The 21,448-nt window shown below is 37.8% G+C and overlaps 3 protein-coding genes across 3 annotated transcripts in view; 2 read left to right on the forward strand and 1 right to left on the reverse strand.

Moving 5' to 3' along the window:
- LOC146490856 (cytochrome P450 2J2-like) overlaps positions 1–21,448 on the reverse strand; it is a 69,141-nt gene that overhangs the window by 32,910 nt on the left and 14,783 nt on the right. The gene's annotated exons all lie outside the window — the stretch shown is intronic.
- LOC146490859 (cytochrome P450 2J4-like) lies at positions 1,547–10,928 on the forward strand. Its single transcript, XM_085152347.1, is given in 9 exon segments — positions 1,547–1,839; positions 3,870–4,032; positions 4,119–4,268; positions 4,813–4,973; positions 6,192–6,368; positions 7,311–7,449; positions 7,541–7,728; positions 9,585–9,726; positions 10,073–10,928. Coding segments are annotated over 9 exon segments (1,497 nt in total). The 5' UTR covers positions 1,547–1,638; the 3' UTR covers positions 10,249–10,928.
- Positions 13,246–20,376, forward strand: LOC146490860 (cytochrome P450 2J2-like). The gene is made up of 9 exons (XM_085152360.1): positions 13,246–13,719; positions 14,820–14,982; positions 15,063–15,212; positions 15,741–15,901; positions 17,383–17,559; positions 17,716–17,854; positions 17,948–18,135; positions 18,313–18,454; positions 19,953–20,376. The coding sequence occupies exons 1-9, from the start codon at positions 13,519–13,521 to the stop codon at positions 20,126–20,128; spliced, it is 1,497 nt and encodes a 498-aa protein (XP_085008486.1). The 5' UTR covers positions 13,246–13,518; the 3' UTR covers positions 20,129–20,376.

Below are 21,448 nucleotides of genomic sequence, written 5' to 3' on the forward strand. Positions count from 1 at the left end.
ACTAATACAAACAACTCATACAATCTGGAAGTTGTGTTCTCCCTATATTAAAGCTGCTATACAGAATCTGCAAAACAAACTGGGTTGTCAGCCCTGGCACTGCATTACCATATTGAGCTTCAGTCAGAGGAAGTCACGGTTGCCAAAGACTTTATAAAGCTCAAGAGTGGGGCTGGTGCCATTCCAGATATGTTAACATTGTACAATCTTCTGGATAATCAGATCGTCCCCAAACTGAAAACTGTTATTCAGGTTGCCCTAACAAACCCAGTTAGCAGCTGTAGCTGTGAAAGGTCTTTTAGTGTCTTGAGTCAGCTCCATACCTGGCTGAGAAGGACCATGGGTCAAAGCAGACTCCAGCACCTGGCTGTGATGTCAGTTGAGAAAGAGATGCGTGAGAAACTTGACCACCAAAATGTGATAGACAGATTTACCAACCTCAAGGTGAGGCGACATAGGTTAAAAGAAAAGAAAAAATCTGCAGAGCCATAGTAGCATCTGCAGTAAAGATCTTTTCATACATTGTATATATTGTACCAAAAGCCAAGTGTCTCCATTTTCTAATAATATTTTGTATATTTCAAGGACTCTTCTATTTTTGGAGTGTATTTTTTATGTATCTGTATTGTATTATACATACACTTTAGAAGTGAATCTCTGTCCAAAAAATGCACACAGTTTACTTTTTACTCACTATGAGCATCATTTATCATTTTTCCCCAGTAATTAAGGTTAGGATATGTATTTTTTTAAAATTCCAATCCATTCTTCTTTGGCAGCATTTTAATAACCTTGATCAGATTTGATGGTTTTGTTACAGACTTTTCAAAAAAGTGTTTTGCTATTCTTTCAAAAATGTGGGGATTAAATTGTGTTAAAATGTACAAAACAGTGATGTCATATTTTGTGACGAGGACCCAGGCACAGAGAGACTTGATGAATTTAAGAAACTTATGATTTAATAAAGAAATTTGCAGACTTGCACAGAGAGGGTAAAATTATGATGACTGATAATGGAGATGAAGACAACAGACGATGAGGACAGGGAGGAACAGGGGTTTAAATGCACCAAGGAGGCAGTCAGACAGAACTCGGGACAACTGGAGGCATTTAGGGATGCAGGGACTGACAGAGACGGGGAAGAAGTCTTATTGTGATGAGTAAAGTTTACCTTGCCTGGATGGGCAGCTCTCTGGGTGCCTGATCCTAGAATCGCCCCTGTGTCCTCCCATAGGAGCCCAGCATGAGTCCTTTTTTTAAACTTTCCCATTGTAGTGTATATTTCAGTGTTTTTCTGTAACGCTACTGATCTCCGACCTGTATCCCCCATGTGATGTCTGTGTTGTGTGTGTATGGTGGTGGTGGTGGTGGTGGTGGTGGTGGTGTGTGGGGGGGGGGGGGGTCCCATTTCACTGCAGGGCAACCTGCATGTGACGAATAAAGCCTTGATTGATTGATTGATTGATTGATTGATTAAATGTACGCCACCCAGATGTGGCCCGCGGGCCTTGACTTTGACACATGTGTGTTAAAGTTTGCACTTTGTTCACAGTTCAGTGTGAGGTGGGACAGTCAGTGCTGTTTATCTGATTGTGTTTGTCCTCTGGTTACTTGTAGCAGGACAGATTAAGAGAAGATATGGAGTTGATATACAAGGTTCTCGGCTTGGAGTGGATAGATGGCAAAATTATTTTAATATTTTTGACTGTTTCTCTACTGTTGACAGATTTTCTGAAGAACAGAGTGCCAAAAAACTTTCCTCCTGGACCCTGGGCTCTTCCTTTCATTGGTGACCTTCATCGTATCCAAGCTACCAGATTCCACCTGCAGTTAACAGAGGTATGAGTCCATTCCTAAATAAAAATTAAAGTTATTATATTATAATAAAATGAAAAAACATTTGAAATTGAAAAAAAAACCAACATTCATTCAACCATACAGATTTCACCTGCAGCTGACTGACTAATAATAAAAGCAGAAAAATAATGTGAAAGGAAACAAACATGTGAAATCACTGGAGTGCAAGGAGGCATAATTTACACCAAAGTATGGGCGACCGTGGCTCAGGGGGTTGGGAAGCGTATCTGTAACTGGAAGGTCGCCTGGTCGTTGTGTCCTTGGTCAAGACACAATGACTGGGGCCGATGGCGCGATATGGCAGCCTCGCTTCTGTCAGTCTGCCCCAGGGCAGCTGTGGCTACAACCGTAGCTTGCCTCCACCAGTGTGTGAATGTGAGAGTGAATGAATAGTGGCATTGAAAAGCGCTATATAAATCCAATCCATTATTATAAGTAGACAGAGTCGTTATTTAGCTTGTATGAGGCTTGAAGCAATTGTATCATGTTTAAGGCTATATTTAGCAAACTTTTTAAATCAAATGGACACCAGTATATCCTGCATTAGAAATGAAACTGAATTAGTCCATTTAAATAAATGGAATAATTGTACATTTACGTCAATGGGCAATAATCTTTAATAGTTTTTTAGTTTCTTTCTTTGAGGTTTGGACTGTTGGTTTAATAAAAAAAATATATCATTATCATTTTCTTGCTTGGAAATTGTTATTTACTTTTTATCTTAGTTTTTTGTTTGTTTGTTTGTTTGTTTTTTACTAAACTTCTACTGAGAAGTGAAATGTTTTAGAAATACTTTGTATTTGTATTGCATTTGGCTTCCTGCGGTGACCATGAGGGTAAAGTGAAGGGTTCAATGAACCTAAGAGGTTCATTGAACCCTTCACTGAACTGGTATTTATTGCTCACAATTTTAGCTATTTAACTGAATAGTAACTTAATGGCCTCATTACAGGTAGGCTAACACCTGATATAGTGACATTTTCATAACTATAGGAACTTGTCTTAATGCCAAATCTGTTCTGAATTCCCCACTCTGCTGAATGCAGAATAAGAATATTTTATTAATCTCAGAAGAAATTAACTGGCCTACTAACTTACAGCAGTTCTGATATTAAGTAAAAAACAACAAAAACCTTTTCTTATATAAATTGCAAAATATGAATATATATAATATATACTACTCCTACTTTCATCTCCGTAATAATAACCGCCTTCGTCCCTCACTGACTCCACACAGTACCGCCATACTTGTCAATGCTCTTGTCACATCTCGTTTAGATTACTGTAATTCTCTTCTCTATGGTCTACCTCATAAATCCCTCCATAAATTGCAGTTAGTTCAAAATACAGCTGCTTGTATTATTTCCAGAACTAGATTCACTGAACATATAACACCTGTTCTTAAACAGCTCCATTGGCTTCCAGTTCACCTCCGTGTCAATTTCAAGATCCTGCTTCTCACTTACAAAGCGCTTCATAACCTAGCTCCTCCATATCTATCCGATCTTCTCCATACATACTCACCCCCCGTACACTCCGCTCTTCTTCAGCTTCCCTTCTGTCAGTTCCACCTGCTCACCTGACTACCATTGGACTCAGAGCCTTTAGCTGTTCTGCCCCAAGACTTTGGAATGCACTTCCACTTGTTCTCCGGACCACACACTGTCTCACCACTTTTAAATCACGTCTCAAAACTCATCTATTTAGAATTGCATACACCTGATCTGTCTTAGTCCATTTTTACCTGCTCAGTTTTTATACTGGCCTTTATACTTTTATGACTGTTTATGTCTAAATTTTATTTTACCATGTTTATTATATATACATATATTTTTTAATGTTTTTTTATGCTATTGTTCACATGTTATTGTAAGGTGACCTTGAAGGTCTGAAAGGCGCCTATAAATAAAATGTATTATTATTATTATTGTTATTATTATTATTATTATTATTATATAGCCTCCTCAGAATGTATCTTGCTCCAAAAACAACAATATACTTTCTGTGTTCAGTTTGCAGAGAAATATGGAAACATTTTCAGCCTCCGACTCTTTGGTGGTAGGATTGTGGTCGTTCATGGCTACAAACTTGTGAAAGAAGCCCTGGTTCACCAAGGAGAAAACGTCATGGATCGCCCAAGTATACCCTTATTTGAATCAATTACTGGGAATAAAGGTAGTGTTTGCATTTTTCCCTCCAAAATTCCAAAAACTTGATTGAACTGATCACATCAGGTCTAATTAAATTTTTATTTCCAAAAGGTATTTTGATGGCAAATGGTTATCCCTGGAAGCAACAGAGGAGATTTGTTCTTCACACATTCAGAAACTTTGGTCTGGGGAAGAAGACCCTGGATTCATCCATCCAGCAGGAGTGCCAGTATCTCACAGAGGCTTTCACAGATCAGCAAGGCACAAAAAAAACAAACAACTATATAGTTACATGTTATCTATGTTTAGTATGTGTGTTTATAAAATTTAAATATAATTCACCATTGCTTACCATATGACATGTTTATAAGGTTCACAGTACTAAAGCACATGGCCTAAAATGTTTCCTTAATAATTGTCCCACTTTTCTTTACCTGTAGCTCATCACCTGATTTATGTTTTAACAAGGAGTTCTAATCAGAGGCCAAACATTAAAAACAGCACCCACTCTGTTTCTCCACTTGTTGACATGCATTATATCCTGTTCTTTTGATTTTAGTTTTATTGATATAGCTCCAATTCTTTGTTCAGATTCACAATTATTTGCTGAAATGTTCTGAAACACTCAGGACATTTCCCTAATCCTTTACACCAAAGTTTATTTGACACCCTTGGGTAAGAGTTGGAGGTACATTTCACTTGCAATTTTCAAGGTCCACTTTTTTCCCAACTATGTATTTTAATTTGAATTTTATTTATTTATTTTTTTAATTTCATGAATGTTTTTTTTCTCCTCATTTTGCAGGCAAACCCTTTAATGCTAAGAACCTGATTAATAATGCAGTCTCAAACATCATCTGCTGTTTGGTGTTTGGCAATCGATTTGAGTACACTGACAAGCAATACCAGCATATTCTCCAGACAATAAATGACATTGTTCGATTACAGGGAAGTTTGACAGTACGGGTGAGTGCATGTTATTCACACACTCATGTACTTCTAGTTCCAGTCTCAAACATGGATGTAAATGTGTGCTAAATCAATTTGCATATCTATCTGCTGTGATGTCCACTTGGCGGTTTTTCACCACTGTGCATTACAAGTGAAATACACTCCAGAAAGGATTATTTACTGAATGTGGATCTACAATACAGCAGTATCAGATTTACCCATCGCCTGTAAAAGCCAAACAGAACCAATTCACCCATTCATTTTCTAACATTTCCTGGTTAGATACAGTCGGGGCAACAGTTTAAGCAGAGCTGCTTGTTGCTATTATAAAACCAATCACACCGTGATGATGAGTGTAAATCCTAATGAATGAAGCCTTAGCTTGACACCCCTGACTTCTAGCCTTAGATTAATTCACACTTCCACACAAACAGCTCAAAAAGACTTTTTAATAAACTTCATTGAGCCTTTTTTACTTTGACACCAAGCTGTTTACAAACATTGTGGCAGTGATATGTTTCACACTAAAATGTTTGAACCATTTTAAAAATGAAGAGAGACAGACAGGTCAAAAAGCTGCATGACTTCACTCTTAACTAAATTGCCCTTTTGTTTTCTTTGTTTTGTTTTGTTTTCTTGGTGCATGCCCAACTTGTGCCCTGTATAGCGGTGCCATCCAATAATAAACACACTTAATATGAAAACAAACAAATGACCTACCTAATTACCTATACATAAACTAATTCAACTAAATAATTATCCCACCTTTAAGTTATTACATTAATATGGTGGCCCTGAGAGGCCAAACGGACTGCAACTTAAGAAAACACCAGCAATAACAAAAAGGCTGCAAAAGCAAACAAAGCACAACGGAAATTGGAAAAAAGAAAACACAAATAGGAAAAATGAAAACTGATTTCCAAAAGCACAAGGGAAGTGGTTCTGGGGAGACAATAACCCAATGGACCAGTTGCAGGAACCAAAATATGCTAAGAATTGTGCTGGGAGACACTTAAAAGAAGTTATTTTATAAAAAAGCATTTAAGCTCTTATAAAGAGAGTAGACCAGAAGTCCAATAACAAAATGCCACTCGGGTTCCGTTCTTGCAATGATACAGCTGCAGGTTTCAAACCTAAAATTCATGAACACACAGTAATAATGATCTTTATTATTGCTTATGTTAATACGGCCAGTCAATTAGATAATCTGGTTACTGTCTTCCTGCTCTGCAGATGTACAATACAATACCCCAGCTGATGAAGTGGCTGCCTGGATCACACCAGACGATATTTATCTTGACATAGAAAATAGTTGAATTTGTAGAAACTAGGATCAAAGAACACCAGGAAAACTTTGACCCTTCATCACCAAGAGACTACATTGACTCCTTTCTCAAAGAAATGGGAGAGGTTAGTGTTTTAATGTCTATCTCGATTTGCTTTTATGAAAAAAATTAATCCCCCTCTCGCCTCTGCAAGTAGTCAATCCTTCAAGCTCAGGTCCTCTACCAGAGAGCTGGGAGCTTAAGGGTTCTAACTCTAACTCTTCTGGACAGAGGGATCTGCTGGAGCCATTCACCTAACTTGGGAGTCACTGCACCCTAGTGCTCCGATTACCACTGGGACCACTGTTACCTTCACTCTCCACCTTCTCAGCTCTTCTCTGAGCCCCCGGTACTTCTCCAGCATTTCGTGTTCATTCTTTGAGATGTTACTGTCATTCCGTATTGGTACGTTTATCAGTACGTCTTCTGCTACATCTTCTCCTGCTTGTCTACAACTACTATGTCTGGTTGGTTAACGATCACCATTTTGTCTGTCTGTATCTGGAAGTCCCACAGGTTCTTAGCTCTGTCATTCTCAACCACCCTAGGAGGTGGTCTGTCCTCAGTGTCTGCAATGTTTCCTTCTGGTAGTGTGATCCCCTCTGTTCTGACAGCCTTACCTCTCTGAGAGGATTTAGGTCTATGCAGAACATCAGTGGGGACAGTGCATCTCCTTGGTAGATCCTGTTGGTCTCTAGTGTTGTTCGCCACATCCCCATTGAGTTCCTGATGAAGGCTCTTAGGGTCCTGTTGATCTTGCACTGTTACCGTCACTCAAGTTGATCTTGAGTGACGGTAACAGTGGTCCTCGTGGTAATTGGTGCGCTCGGTGCAGTGACCCCGGAGCAAAGCAAGTGGCTCCAGCAGATACCAGGAACAACATCCAAGATCTCTGCACCTTCATGGGGGCGAGAGGGGAATTTAAAAAAATGTTATTCTTTACTTTACAAAACGTTTTGATAAGATGGTTTGTATTTATATTGTGTACATAATCAAATATAACAATTTTCTCTTGTATCATTGATAGAAGGAAGATAAAGATTCTGGGTTTTATCTCGAAAATTTGGTGGCTTGCACAATGGACCTGTTTGGCGCTGGAACTGAAACCACAACTACTACTTTACACTGGGGGCTTTTATATATGATCCACTACCCTGACATACAAGGTGTGTCAGGGTAATATCTATCAGGGATACATATTTTGTGAGCTTAGTCAACTGTGCACAACACTTATTTTCCTGTTTTCTGTGTGTGCAGAGCAAGTCCAAGCTGAGATAGATGCTGTGGTTGGTTCATCCAGGCAGCCGTCTACAAGTGACAGAGAAAACATGCCGTTCACTGATGCAGTTGTTCATGAAATCCAGAGAATGGGAAATATTGCCCCAATTAACACGCTTCGCATGGCAAACAAGAACACAACTGTGGATAAGTACTCAATCCCAAAGGTACACAATCAACCAGTAACAAATGTGCGCCAGTTAAAAAGAAAAACTCTGAGATAATCAGATGTGTCAAAGGTATATACTAATAATGGATTGCATTTATATAGAGCTTTTCTAGACACTCAAAGCACTTTACAATTCCACTATTCATCCACCTTTCCCTCATCCACCTGCTGGGCTCAGTGGAAGCTCCGCCATAGCCACCACCAAACAACTGACTTATTTTTACATTTTACACATCGGCCAGCTGCTGGACAGTCCACCACCTTTGGTTGTTTATACTGTTACAAAAAAACGAATCAACAAACACACACAAAAAAAACCCCATCGGCCTATAAAAACAAAAACTCCCCATTGGCCCGCCGGGCAGATGCCTGCTATGCCTGATCTGATGGCCAGTCCAGCTATGGCACCAGGAGGTTTTTAGTGTACATGATGTGATCAGCTGACCTGCTCTTCTCTGTAGATTTACACAATTACACAAGTGTAGATGGGTTTTTTCAGCTATCCTGGCAGATGTCTATCCCCCTACACTTTATACTGAGTTGTTATAAAGTTTAAATTCAGTGAAGTAATCTAAGAATGATCATCTAAAATGCAAAGTCGCTGCTACACTTGATGTAACCTAAATCTGACCAGGAGCACCACAGCTACTGTGCACCAGTCCAACACAGTGCTTTACTGTAAATTCAGCCCTGTAATGCAAACTAACCTGTTTATCCTGGACAAAACTACCCAGTATTTCCATGCAACATTTGAATAGCACAAAGTTAATATAGGTTAGTTTGTTTTGCAGGACATTTTACGACAATGAAAATACATAATTTATCAAAACACATCATACACAGTTCCAACATGTGGTTAAAATAATGACATTGAATGTAAGCTTTAAATTTTCTGTTTAAGCGTCACTGTGCAGTCTTCAGCTTTAAATCTAACCTCTCTTCTTCCTCTCCTGTCGAGTTTGTCTTCCTAAATCTTTATCCATCTCCGAGTGAAGTTAGCTCTCATCCTCTTCTCTCCCTGTGAAATCCATCAACTTGACCTTTAGCTATGAATGCACTGTGCGACAAACTGCACACAAACAGCTTGTGTGTTTTCTGATGTTTGCTGAGCTAATAGAAACTGTCTGTGAAGGTTTTTTCTCATGCGAGGTGAAACGTCTTCCAGGAAACTTAAAGAAGTCCAGACGTTTTTCTTTTCAGGCTACTAAATTGCATGCCACTTAAAAAACACTCGCTTCATGCATCCTCCTTATCTGTAGCACTAGCTAGATGCTGAAGTACCGCCAACACAACATACGGACATTTTCTCACTCACTATGTGTTAATAGACCTCTCTGCATTGACTCATACTTGTTATTAACCTCTGTCTCTCTTCCACAAGATGTCTTTATCCTGTTTTCCTTCTCTCACCCCAACCATTCACAGCAGATGGCCCCGCCCCTCCCTGAGCCTGGTTCTGCCGGAGGTTTCTTCCTGTTAAAAGGGAGTTTTTCCTTCCCACTGTCGCCAAAGTGCTTGCTCATAGGGGTCATATGATTGTTGGGTTTTCTCTGTATCTATTATTGTACGATCTACTGTTCAATAAAAAGCGCCTTGAGGCGACTGTTGTTGTGATTTGGCGCTATATAAATAAAATGGAATAGAATAGAATAGAATTGAAAATTCTAGTTACAGAAATAAAGTTACTTTGTTACTTCCCACCTCTGGAAACACCCCAACACGGGATCATAAGTAATTACAAAGAACAGTTACAACTCAAATATTCAGATACTCAAATACCAAGTATTGATGCTAAAGAACTGTAGCCAATGGGGAAGTTCAAATCCTGCAATTTGAACAAATGGTATTTTTCAGGGCACCAAGATCTTGGCTTCATTGCACTCTGTTCTACGTGATGAGTCTATGTGGGAAACTCCACATTCCTTCAACCCTCAACACTTTCTGGACCAGGATGGAAAATTTAGGAAGAGGGAGGCCTTCTTTCCCTTTTCTGCAGGTTAGTTATTAGTTGCAATCCTTTAAAACTCTGGTAAATGCTGTTTTAGGCAGAAGTTTAAAAAAAATATTGCTGCTTATGGTCAACTTTTTGTATATGTAACATTTTATTTTGATTATTTGTAGCATAATCATATTTACACTGCTCAATACAGTGATAAAGTGGTGAAGTAGATACAGATTAGCAGAAACTCTGCTGCTTGTTCCTTGCATTAAATTGTGTGCTTTTAAATGTTCTGGCTCGTGCTTTATTTGTTGATCTAAATTAATAAACTGTTATAAGCTGTGATTAGCGTGGAAACCCTGTAAATTATGTATTTAAAACATGTAGTCTTGTGTATTCTCAGGTAAACGTGTGTGTCTTGGGGAGCAGCTGGCCAGGATGGAGTTATTCCTGTTTTTCACCTCCCTGCTGCAGAGGCTTTCATTGTCTGCACCTGCTGGAGAGAAACCCAGTCTGGACTTCATTTTGGGAGCCACACGCAGTCCCAAACCTTATTGTCTGTGTGCTGTGCCACGTTAGAGCACGAGTTATCCTCAGCTGAGCATGTCTGTTTCTCTGCGCTCTCAATGACTGTCTTCTGCTATTGTTTTTGATGCAATGCATAAAGAATATCTGCTTTACTGTTCTCTCTGTCTATCTCTAGCGCTCTAGTGTAAGTAATTAATAAGTAATATATATTTTAAATAGAATTTGAACGTATTTTAATTTTGCATGATTTTTCTGAATAAATATGGACTCACAAATAAAATAATCCTGATGCAATAAAATCCACGGACCATTACAACCTCTCAAGGGAATCACCAAAACGTCGTACTTATGATAATTTCTCTGCACATTGGATTTGTTGAACCTGTAAATAATTTATTTAGATATTATTACACATATAAAATACTTTTTTAAAATGATCACTTACCAAAAGAATGAAAATCTGAAAATAATAGCAGAAAATGAAATTTGAAATTTTCTTCTTTTATCTATATCATTTTTTAAATGGTTCTCCGTGAGAGAAGTTAAACAGGTGAGATGCCTTCCTCACCTGTATAACTACTGGTCAGTGCACCATATTGTCCTTCCTTGTTTATGGAGATTCAGTACAGCATCTTGTAACTATTTTTTCTTACTGATACTTTGTTTATGCTTTTGTTGTTGAATCTCACGTGTAAAGGAGATTTCAATCTCAATAAATTACTTCATAAAAATACCCATTTGCTATTAGAAAAGGATACTTTTTTTAAATGAACTGCCTTTGCATTCAGTTATGTGAAAAATAAATGTTTCACAGGACACTGCAGTACTGTAAAAAACAAAAACTATCTTTAGCAACAATAATTTTAAATATTTTTGTTCTGTATGACTTGTCTCTCACATAGTTGTGGAGAAATGTTGGCCCACTTTTAATAACTCTTTGTCATCTTCCATCCCAGACAGTAAGCAGACAGAAGCAAATCATCATGTCCCACTAGCTACAAGTGCTATGTTGATAATAGAATAGAATAGAATAGAATAGAATAGAATAGAATAGATCTATGTACAATGAGATTGAAAGAAACTCCTGCCCAGTGGAAACATGTAAGAAAAAAAAAAAAAAAGGTAAAAGTGCACAGTTCTCCGGTGCTAAGTACATACTCAAGAATAAATATGGATTTTATATATACAGTAATATATAACATTGCACATGTTACATATTGCAAAGTGATTAGGATTATGACTGGATTCAACTTTATCGTCATTACACAGCTATGAATACAGGGTAACGAAATACAGTTTGCATCTAATAAGAAGTGCAAGAGTAGTAAGTGCAATAAGAGCAGATTACATACAGATAAGTTAAACAAATATACAGATGTACTACAGGCAGATGTACGGATATACTAATATATACAGATATGGGTACTACAGTGGCTTGCAAAAGTATTCGCCCCCCTTGAACTTTTCCACATTTTGTCACATTACAGCCACAAACATGAATCAATTTTATTGGAATTCCACATGAAAGACCAACACAAAGTGGTGTACACTTTGTCCCTGACCTGTCTGGTGTGTTCTTTGGACTTCATGGTGTTGTCACTCCCAATATTCTCTTATACAACCTCTGAGGCCTTCACAGAGCAGCTGTATTTGTACTGACATTAGATTACACACAGGTGCACTCTGTTTAGTCATTAGCACTCATCAGGCAATGTCTATGGGCAACTGACTGCACTCAGACCAAAGGGGGCTGAATAATTACGCAAACAAAAATGTTTGGAATCATGTATGATTTTCGTTCCACTTCTCACGTGTACACCACTTTGTGTTGGTCTTTCACGTGGAATTCCAGTAAAAATGATTCATGTTTGTGGCTGTAATGTGACAAAATGTGGAAAAGTTCAAGGGGGCCGAATACTTTTGCACGCCACTGTATAAAGGGTGGAATGGTTATGAACAGATTATGTACGGAGAGACAAAGTATACAGATGAACTACAGACATATGTACAGATATACAGATGATCTGTGTAGCATACAGATATTCTATATTCCTATACAGACGGGCAGATATACAGATGTACTATAAACAAATATACAGATTAGCTAAATATATACAGATGTGCTACATATGTACCGATGTACTGCTGTAAGGTAAACAGATTTAAAGAGTCCCATGAGTATATCTACAGCGGTGGGAGTGTAGCGCTCTGAATAGACTATAAGAGCTAACAGTGTATGCACTGTACCAGAGAGCATACTATGTCAGTGTCCTAAACTACAGTATTAACCAATATGAGCGTATGGTGAATGTTACAAATGAATGCGAGTCATGATCGTGGTTCCTGAGAGGGATAAGGGGTTATGGATGGAGAATTAGTGTGGATGGAAGCAGCAGGGGACTGAGTTCAGTGTGGGGAAGAAGCTGTTCCTAAACCTGCTGGTTTTAGTCTGTAGGGTCCTGTAGAGTCTTCCAGAGGGGAGGAGCTGGAAGAGTTTATTGGCAGGATGAGAGGAGTCCCTGAGAATGAAGCGTGCTCGGCGTAGACATCTCTTCTTGTGGACATCCTCAATGGCAGGAACATGAGGGAAAGAGGAACAGGTGGCAAGACAGCTGGAACTAATTGGGCAAGACAAGGAAGTAAAGCACAATACAATAACATGAGACAAAACCTTCAAAGTAAAACAAGAAATCCACAGACTAAACCTAGAGGCACAATGCTAACATGGAACAGTGGGAACACAGAACCAAAACCTAAGAACTAACAAAGACACATCAAGAAATCAAAGAATAATAATACCAAAAAGGAAAAGACTGTGTCGCCGACCCAAGACCGTGACAAAAGAAATAACTGGGAACAACCATATTACAATCCTCTGTAATGCACACTGAACTTGTAGGACCTTCTAAATCTAATTAATGCAAATAAATCACACTGAGGTTTCTTTACACTGAGAGATTTCTTTGTGTTAAAGTTTGCACTTTGCTCACGGTTCAGCATGAGGTGGGACTGCAGCGCTATCAGTGATTCAGGTTACAAGTTAACCTGTGACCTGTTCTCAGGATGTATCTAGTCAGAGATAGATCATTAGTCATTAGTTGTTCTGTGTATATGTTCCTATTAAGTGGATTTAAGTTTTATGTCAAGTTTAAAGCTAAGGCATTTGGAGGGTTTATTTAATGGTTCCACAATATGACTTACCCCAGACAGGCTGTTGTCACAGAAGAGCAAACATGTCCTCTTATGTTCAGAATTGACCATGAAAAGTTGAACCTTGACATACCTGGACATGTTGTCTGCTGTTCACTTTGAATAGAAGATATGGAGTCGATATACAATCTTCTCGGCTTGGAGTGGATAGATGGCAGGAATATTCTAATATTTTTGACTGTTTTTCTACTGTTGACAGATATTCTGAAGAACAGAGTGCCAAAAAACTTTCCTCCTGGACCCTGGGCTCTTCCTTTCATTGGTGACCTTCATCGTATCCAGTCTACCAGACTTCACCTGCAGTTGACAGAGGTACGAGTCCTTACCAAAATAAAAAATAAAGTTATTGCATTTGAGGTTTCAAAAACCTTCATTCAACCAGACAGATTTCACCTGCAGCTGACTGACTAGTAATAAAACAAGAAAAATAATGTGAAAGGAAACAAACATGTGAAATGAATCATTGGAGTGCAAGGAGGCATAATTTACACTGGAGTAGACAGAGTTGTTATTTAGCTTGCATGAGGCTTGAAGCAACTATATAATGATTAAGGCTTTATTTAGCAAACGTTTACTGGCTTGTGAAAGCCCTACATACAGGGTCAATAACAAGTAAAAATATAAAATTATTTATAAAATGGAACCGTCAACCTAGAAAAACAAATCTAGCACAATTCATAAATTAAATGGACCCTAAAATATACTGCATTACAATTGTAATATTTTAGTTTATAGACATAAAATTAGTTAATCTGTAACATTTTAATCAATTACATTCAGCAATGCACTAATTCCAATTTCTCAAAAGTTAATTTTTGAAATATTTGTGTAATGGGTTCTGTGATAGTAATTTGGGTTCTTCTTTTGAAGTTTGGACTGTTTGTTTAACCAAATACGCGTTATATGTATAATGTACTTGTAAGTGTTTGTAAATAGTTATTTATTTTTCTTTCTATTCAAATATTTTTAACAAGTGAAATTATCACGACAAAAAGGTTAATTATTTTTAGTCGCATTCATGTGTATATTTGGCTTCCTCTGTATAGCGGTCCTCGTGTGCCCATGAGGGTAAAGGGTTCAATCAACCTAACAGGTTGATTGAACCTGAACTGACAGTTGTAACTGAAAATTATAGTTATTTAACTGAATATTCACTTAATGGCCTTATTGCAGATGGGCTATCACCTGACATTTAGTGACATTAGTGACATTTTAATAATTATAAGAACTCGTGTTCATGCTGTAGCTGTTCAGGACAATTGGCTTGCAGCCTACTATGCCTAAATTTTAGCAGTGCTGATATTTAGTAAACAAAAAACAACAACAAGTATTGATTGTAGAAGTGATAAATATAAATAGCCTCCTCCGAATGTATCTTGTTCCAAAAACAACAATATACTGTCTGTGTTCAGTTTGCAGAGAAATATGGAAACATTTTCAGCCTCCGACTCTTTGGTGGTAGGATTGTGGTCGTTCATGGCTACAAACTTGTGAAAGAAGCCCTGGTTCACCAAGGAGAAGACTTCATGGATCGCCCAACTATGCCCTTATTTGAATCAATTATAGGGAATAAAGGTAGTGTTTGATAAAAGTGGTTGCATTTTTCCCTCTAAAGATCTAAAGATCAGGTCTACATTATTTTTTATTCCCAAAAGGTCTTGTGATGTCAAATGGTTATCCCTGGAAGCAACAGAGGAGATTTGCTCTTCACACGTTCAGAAACTTTAGTCTGGGGAAGAAGACCCTGGATTCATCCATCCAGCAGGAGTGCCAGTATCTCACAGAGGCTTTTGCAGAACACCAAGGCATTTTTTTATTATTTTTTTTTACAATATAGTGACATGTTATTTATGTTTTTCATGTTTTATAAAATTTAAATATAATTTCTCCCTGCATACCATATGACATTAGAGGATTTGAAGTACTAAAGACTTTTCTTTACCTGTGGCTCATCACCTGATTTATGTTATAACAAGGGGTTCTGATCAGAAGCCAAACAGCAAACGGTACCCACTCTGTTTCTCCACTTGTTGACATGCATTATATCCTGTTCATTTGATTTTAGCTTTATTGATATAGCGCCAATTATTTCTTTAGATTAACAATTATTTGTTATGTTTTGAAACAATCTTTCTCTAATCCACCAATGTTTATTTCTAGGCCTCATGAACTGTGTACATTTTACAATGTTTGAACCACTTGCAATTTTCAAAAATTAGGTCCCATTTGTTCCCAACTGAGCCCTGCCATGTAGCTGGCCCCCATCATCTTTTTTTAAAAAAGTATTTATTATTTTAGTATATTTAAGAGGTGTTTTTCTTCTCATTTTCCAGGCAAACCCTTTAATGCTAAGAACCTGATTAATAATGCAGTCTCAAACATCATCTGCTGTTTGGTGTTCGGCAATCGATTTGAATACACTGATGAGCAGTACCAGTATATTCTCCAGACAATAAATGACATTATTCGATTACAGGGAAGTTTGACAGTACGGGTGAGTGAACTTTACTCACACGCTCATGTACTTCTAGTTCCACTCTCAAGCTTGGATGTAAAATGTGTAACAAATCAATCTGCAGGTCTATCTGCTGTGATGTCCCCTTCAAAATAAGAGAGCAGCTGAAATTGTATAAGTACTAAAAGTACAATGCTTGAGAAAATATACTTACTGTTTTTCACCACTTTGCATAACAAGTGAAATATACTCCAGAAAGGATAATTTACTGAATGCGGATCTACAACAAAACAATAACAAGTTCATCCATCACCTGTAAGAGCCCATCAGAACCAATTCAACCATTCATTTTTTAATGCCACCTGGCCTGAGATAGAGGATGCATCAGCTTAAGGAAAGCTGTTGTAATTATAAATTTTAATGAAAAGAAAACAGAAGTGTTGGTGTTTGGACCCAGTGGTCCCTGTGAGTCCTCCTCTGTTGTTTTAGGATCCCTGGAAGTCTATTTTAAACCTGTTGTTACTGACCTTGGTTTTAAGTTGGACAGTGATTTTAAATTGGACAACCAAATCAGAGCAGTGGTGAAGTCCAGTTTTTATCATTTAAGGCGACTGGCAAGAGTAAAATCTTTTCTTTCGAGGCAGCATCTTGAAACAGTGATCTATGCTTTTATTTCTTCCTGCCTGGACTACTGTAACTCACTTTATGTGGGGGTCAGTCAGTCATTGCTCTCACGTCTGCAGCTGGTTCAAAATGCGGCTGCACGACTCCTAACAGGAACTCGAAAAAGAGAGCATATAACCCCCGTGCTAGCCTCTCTGCACTGGCTGCCTGTGTCTTTTAGAGTTAATTTTAAACTTCTTATGTTTGTTTTTAAATGCCTTCACAGTCTTGCCCCGCCTTACCTCTCTGAGCTTCTTCATCCCCACATACCCTGTCGGTCTCTCAGGTCAGCTGACCAGCTGCTCCTGGAGGTACCGAGATCCAGGAGGAAGCTCAGAGGGGACAGGGCCTTCTCTATTGTGGCTCCAAAGTTATGGAATAATTTGCCCATGCACGTTAGAGAGGCCCCTTCGCTGTCCACTTTTAAATCACGTCTTAAAACCCACTTTTATTCCTTGGCTTTTAACCTCAGCGAGATTTAGTTTCTCTTTTAATTGAAGTAGTTATTTAATGATTTCACTCTTCTTTTATTTGGTTTTTACTTATATCTTATGTCATTTTATTTTACAGTTCCAATGTACAGCACTTTGTGTCAGCTGTGGTTGTTTTAAAGTGCTTTATAAATAAAGTTGACGATGATGATGATGATAAAACTAATCACAACATGAGATCAGAGGAGAGATTAGACCAGAAGTCCAATAATAAAATGTAACTCAGATTTACATCTAGATATCCTTTCCTGCAATGATACTGCTGTGCTGTGGAACACATGAAAATACAGTAATAATGATCTCTATGAATGCTGTTGATACAGCCAGTCAATCAGATAATCTGGTTACTGTCTTCCTGCTCTGCAGATGTACAACACATTACCTTGGCTGATGAGGTGGCTGCCTGGATCACACCAGAAAATATTAACCTTGATAAAGAAAATAGCTGAATTTGTAGAAACTAGGATCAAAGAACACCAGGAAAACTTTCACCCATCATCACCAAGAGACTACATCGACTCCTTTCTCACAGAAATGGGAGAGGTCAGTGTTTTAATGTGCTTGTTTCTTGCTTGTCTTATATAAAAGATGGGTTTTTGAGATTTAAAAGTGTGCCACATTTTTGTGTGTGTGAGTGTGTGTGTGTGTGCAAATAATGCATTATGCAAATAATCAAATATCATGATTATCTGTTGATAGAAGGAAGATAGAGATTCTGGGTTTTACCTAGAAAATTTGATGGCTTGCACCATGGACCTGTTTGGCGCTGGAACTGAAACCACAACTACTACTTTACACTGGGGGCTTTTATATATGATCCACTACCCTGACATACAAGGTGTGTGTATAAGTAATATCTACCAGCAATATATAGTTTGTGAGCTTAGTCAACTGTGCAACACACTTGTTTTCCTGTTTCCTGTGTGTGCAGAGAAAGTCCAGGCTGAAATAGATGCTGTGGTTGGTTCATCCAGACAGCCGTCTACAAGTGACAGAGAAAACATGCCGTTCACTGATGCAGTTATTCATGAAATCCAGAGAATGGGAAATATCATCCCACTTAATGTGGTTCACATGGCAAACAAGAACACAACTGTGGATAAATATTCAATCCCAAAGGTATACAATCCACTAATAACAAATGTGTGTATTTACAAAACAAATTAACCTGATAGAAGACCATAAATAATGAATAAAGAATAATTCTGAGATACTCAAATCGCAGGCTTGATGCTAAAGAACTGTAGCTAATGGGAAGTTCAAGTCCTATAATTTAAACAAATGTTTTTGTTTCAGGGCACTAAGATCTTGGCTACATTGCACTCTGTTCTACATGATGAGTCAATGTGGGAAACTCCACATTCCTTCAACCCTCAACACTTTCTGGACCAGGATGGAAAATTTAGGAAGAGGGAGGCCTTCATTCCCTTTTCTGCAGGTTAGTTATTAGTTACAATCAGAGATGGCAAAAGTACAGACTTTCTTTACTTAGGTAGAAGTAAAGATAATTGTGTTAAAAAATACTTCACTAAAAGTTGAGGTACTGAAGCAACAATTTTCTGTCACGTAAATGATAGAGGGTGATTTTGCTGCCACACCTAAACAATAATCACAACTCAGTAATTTCTAACATGAGCCTCAGTAAGTTTTCTTACAGGCTGTGATCAGCTGACCTGCTGCTCTTTGTGGATGTACACAAGTGAATTTAACAAGATGTCAGCAGTTTCCCGAGCTGCCTGTACACAGACACTATACTTTTTATACTATCTTTATACTAGGCCTATACAGTCGACATGAAGTGGGAATTCAGTGAATGAATCTAAGCATCATCATCTTAAATGCAAATTCATATCTGCTGCACTTGATGTAACCTAAATCTGATCAGGAGCACCACAGCTACTGTGCACCAGTAATTTCATCACATTAATGCAAACTAACCTGTTTATCCTGCACATAACTACCAAGTATTCTCATCAACATTTGAGTAACATAAAGTTAGTATAGCTTAGTTTGTTTTGAAGGACATTTCACAAAAATGAAAAACCATAATTGATCAAAACACATACACAATTCCAATATGTGATTAAAATGATGAATATAAGCTTTGAATTTGCAGTTTAGTAATTTTTTAACTAACTGTTTAGTAACAGTTGTTTTATTTAGCTGAAAAGAAGACAGTATTTATACCTAATCCACATTTACACTTATGGGACCATTCTGTAATCAGAGAGCTCTTTAACCATATTTCCCTTCTCTCTCTGTTAATTTGATTTACAGTATATTTTTTATAACACTACTCAAAACCAAGTAAAATAACAGCTAGGAAATTGGAAATCAAAGGTGTTTAATACACCGCAGTTTGATTCTCCTTTTTGCATGTGTAACTACATAAACTAGATTAACTGCAATCATCATGGATGGATTCAACAAAACTTTTGCATTAATTAAACTTGATATTGCAGAGCTCTCTGAGAATAATCATTTAGGAAATTGTTCTAAAGAGCCACACTGAAGGTTTCAGCATATTCAAAACTAAGTTCAGACAAACGACAGGGCAATCACGACTGCATCTTAAAACCTTTAACCAAATTAAATATAAATTGAAAAGTGGTGAAGTAGACACAGATTAGCAGGTAGTCTGCTGCACTGTAGTCTGTTAATGTATCGAGTAGGTCAACTCAAAAGTGCATACCGTGTAACATTGTGAAAAGACAAGGCGCAAAAATTTGTGTGCTTTTAAATGTTCAGACTTGTGCCTCATTTATTGAGATAAAAAAAAAACAATTAAAAAAATCTTCCATCTATTACAACATTTCTTTGTCAGTTGGGCATCAGTGTCTCGAATGTACCCTTAGGTTGTTCCAAAGCTTCTCTAATAAGTTGGCGTCAAAGTGAAATTTATGTTAACTAATTAAAATTGTCTTGTGTATTCTCAGGTAAACGTGTGTGTCTTGGGGAGCAGCTGGCCAGGATGGAGTTATTCCTGTTTTTCACCTCCCTGCTGCAGAGGTTTTCATTGTCTGCACCTGCTGGAGAGAAACCAAGTCTGGACTTCATTTTGGGAGCCACACTCAGTCCCAAACCTTATCGTCTGTGTGCTGTGCCACGTTAGAGCATGAGTTATCCTAAACTGAGCATGTCTGTTTCTCTGCTCTCTCGATGACTGTCTTCTGCTATTATTTTTGATGTTCAAGAATGTTATCTCTCTCTCTCTCTTTAGTGTAAGTGTAATAGAAGCAGAAAACCAACTTTATTAAAGCAACTGACAAATTCTGATTTGATTTGCAAGTGTCTTTACCTTTTATGACTTGAGATAACTTATTGTAAATTGATGCTGTAATAAAACTGAATTAAAACTGACATGACTTTAATTCAACTGAGCCATTTTGTACGTAGTATAGAGCTAAAAGTGTAGACACCGCTACACTGTCAGAGTATAAAGTACTTTACTTAATAAAGCAATGCAAGAAACTTGTAGAAACTTACCACCTAGGACAAGGAGTCAAGGGTCCACGTTTTTCCTTTAATTTTTAAGCAGTCTGTATTTTTATCAGGGACTTTTGCAACTTCCGTTGTTTTTAAGTCAACTCCAGTGAAAACATTTCTTGAAAAAGGCAAAGCCCTGTGGCTGTTTGGGAACTAAGGCTGCTGGTATTTTACAGAATAAACAAAACAGAACATCCACCAGCCAGCAAAATTCATACATGGCTTGGAAAGTAACGATAAAAAGATCTGTACCAAATGTACTTTTTTTTCATATATTCCACCTCTAAGTTTCAGGATGGCTGCTAGTTTTTGTGTAACAAGCATAGAAACCAATGAAGTGTGGACATAAGCTCCTCAGTGGAGGCCCCAACCATGTTACATAAGACTGAGGACCTCTCGGAAATTCCAATGTAAATAACAAGTCAGGAGGTTGAGCTCTTCCAGCTGGTTACTATGGAGCTGATTGTAAATTGAAGCATGCTGAAAACAACTTCAAAATGTATCACATTTAGCTCCAAACTTCTTAAAAGTCACCCCCCCCCCCCCCCCCCACACACACACACACACATACACACATAAAACATATCAAGGATTATACATTAACATAAAACTGTTGTCGGAACCATACTGAATTTCACCAGAGAAACACACACACATACGAAGAGAGAGAGAGTATACATAGTATGCAGACGGCTACCAAACAGCCATCATAATTCGTCATACAATGAGAACAGGACAAATCAACAATTGACAATGACTAATTAATATTAAAATCTGTAACATAATGTATTGTTTGGAGTTTAGTCTGTTACAGTTGCTATTTTTACCATTTCTTTTTGGAGCAACTGTAACCCACATAATTTCCTTAGGGATTAATAAAGTATTCTGATTCTGATTGTTTCAGGATGACCTGCCATTATCCAATGACACATCTGCTTACCTGCAT

This window comes from Neolamprologus multifasciatus, chromosome 23, assembly GCF_963576455.1.
Source record: "Neolamprologus multifasciatus chromosome 23, fNeoMul1.2, whole genome shotgun sequence".
Taxonomy (NCBI): Eukaryota; Metazoa; Chordata; class Actinopteri; order Cichliformes; family Cichlidae; genus Neolamprologus; species Neolamprologus multifasciatus.

Bases quoted from the DNA above. Each gene is read 5' to 3' on its own strand.
- LOC146490860 (XM_085152360.1), top strand. From the start codon at position 13,519: ATGGAGTCGATATACAATCTTCTCGGCTTGGAGTGGATAGATGGCAGG. The intron at 14,983-15,062 runs GTAGTGTTTGAT...TATTCCCAAAAG, and splicing joins ATCAATTATAGGGAATAAAG to GTCTTGTGATGTCAAATGGT. The intron at 15,902-17,382 runs GTGAGTGAACTT...CCTGCTCTGCAG, and splicing joins AGGGAAGTTTGACAGTACGG to ATGTACAACACATTACCTTG.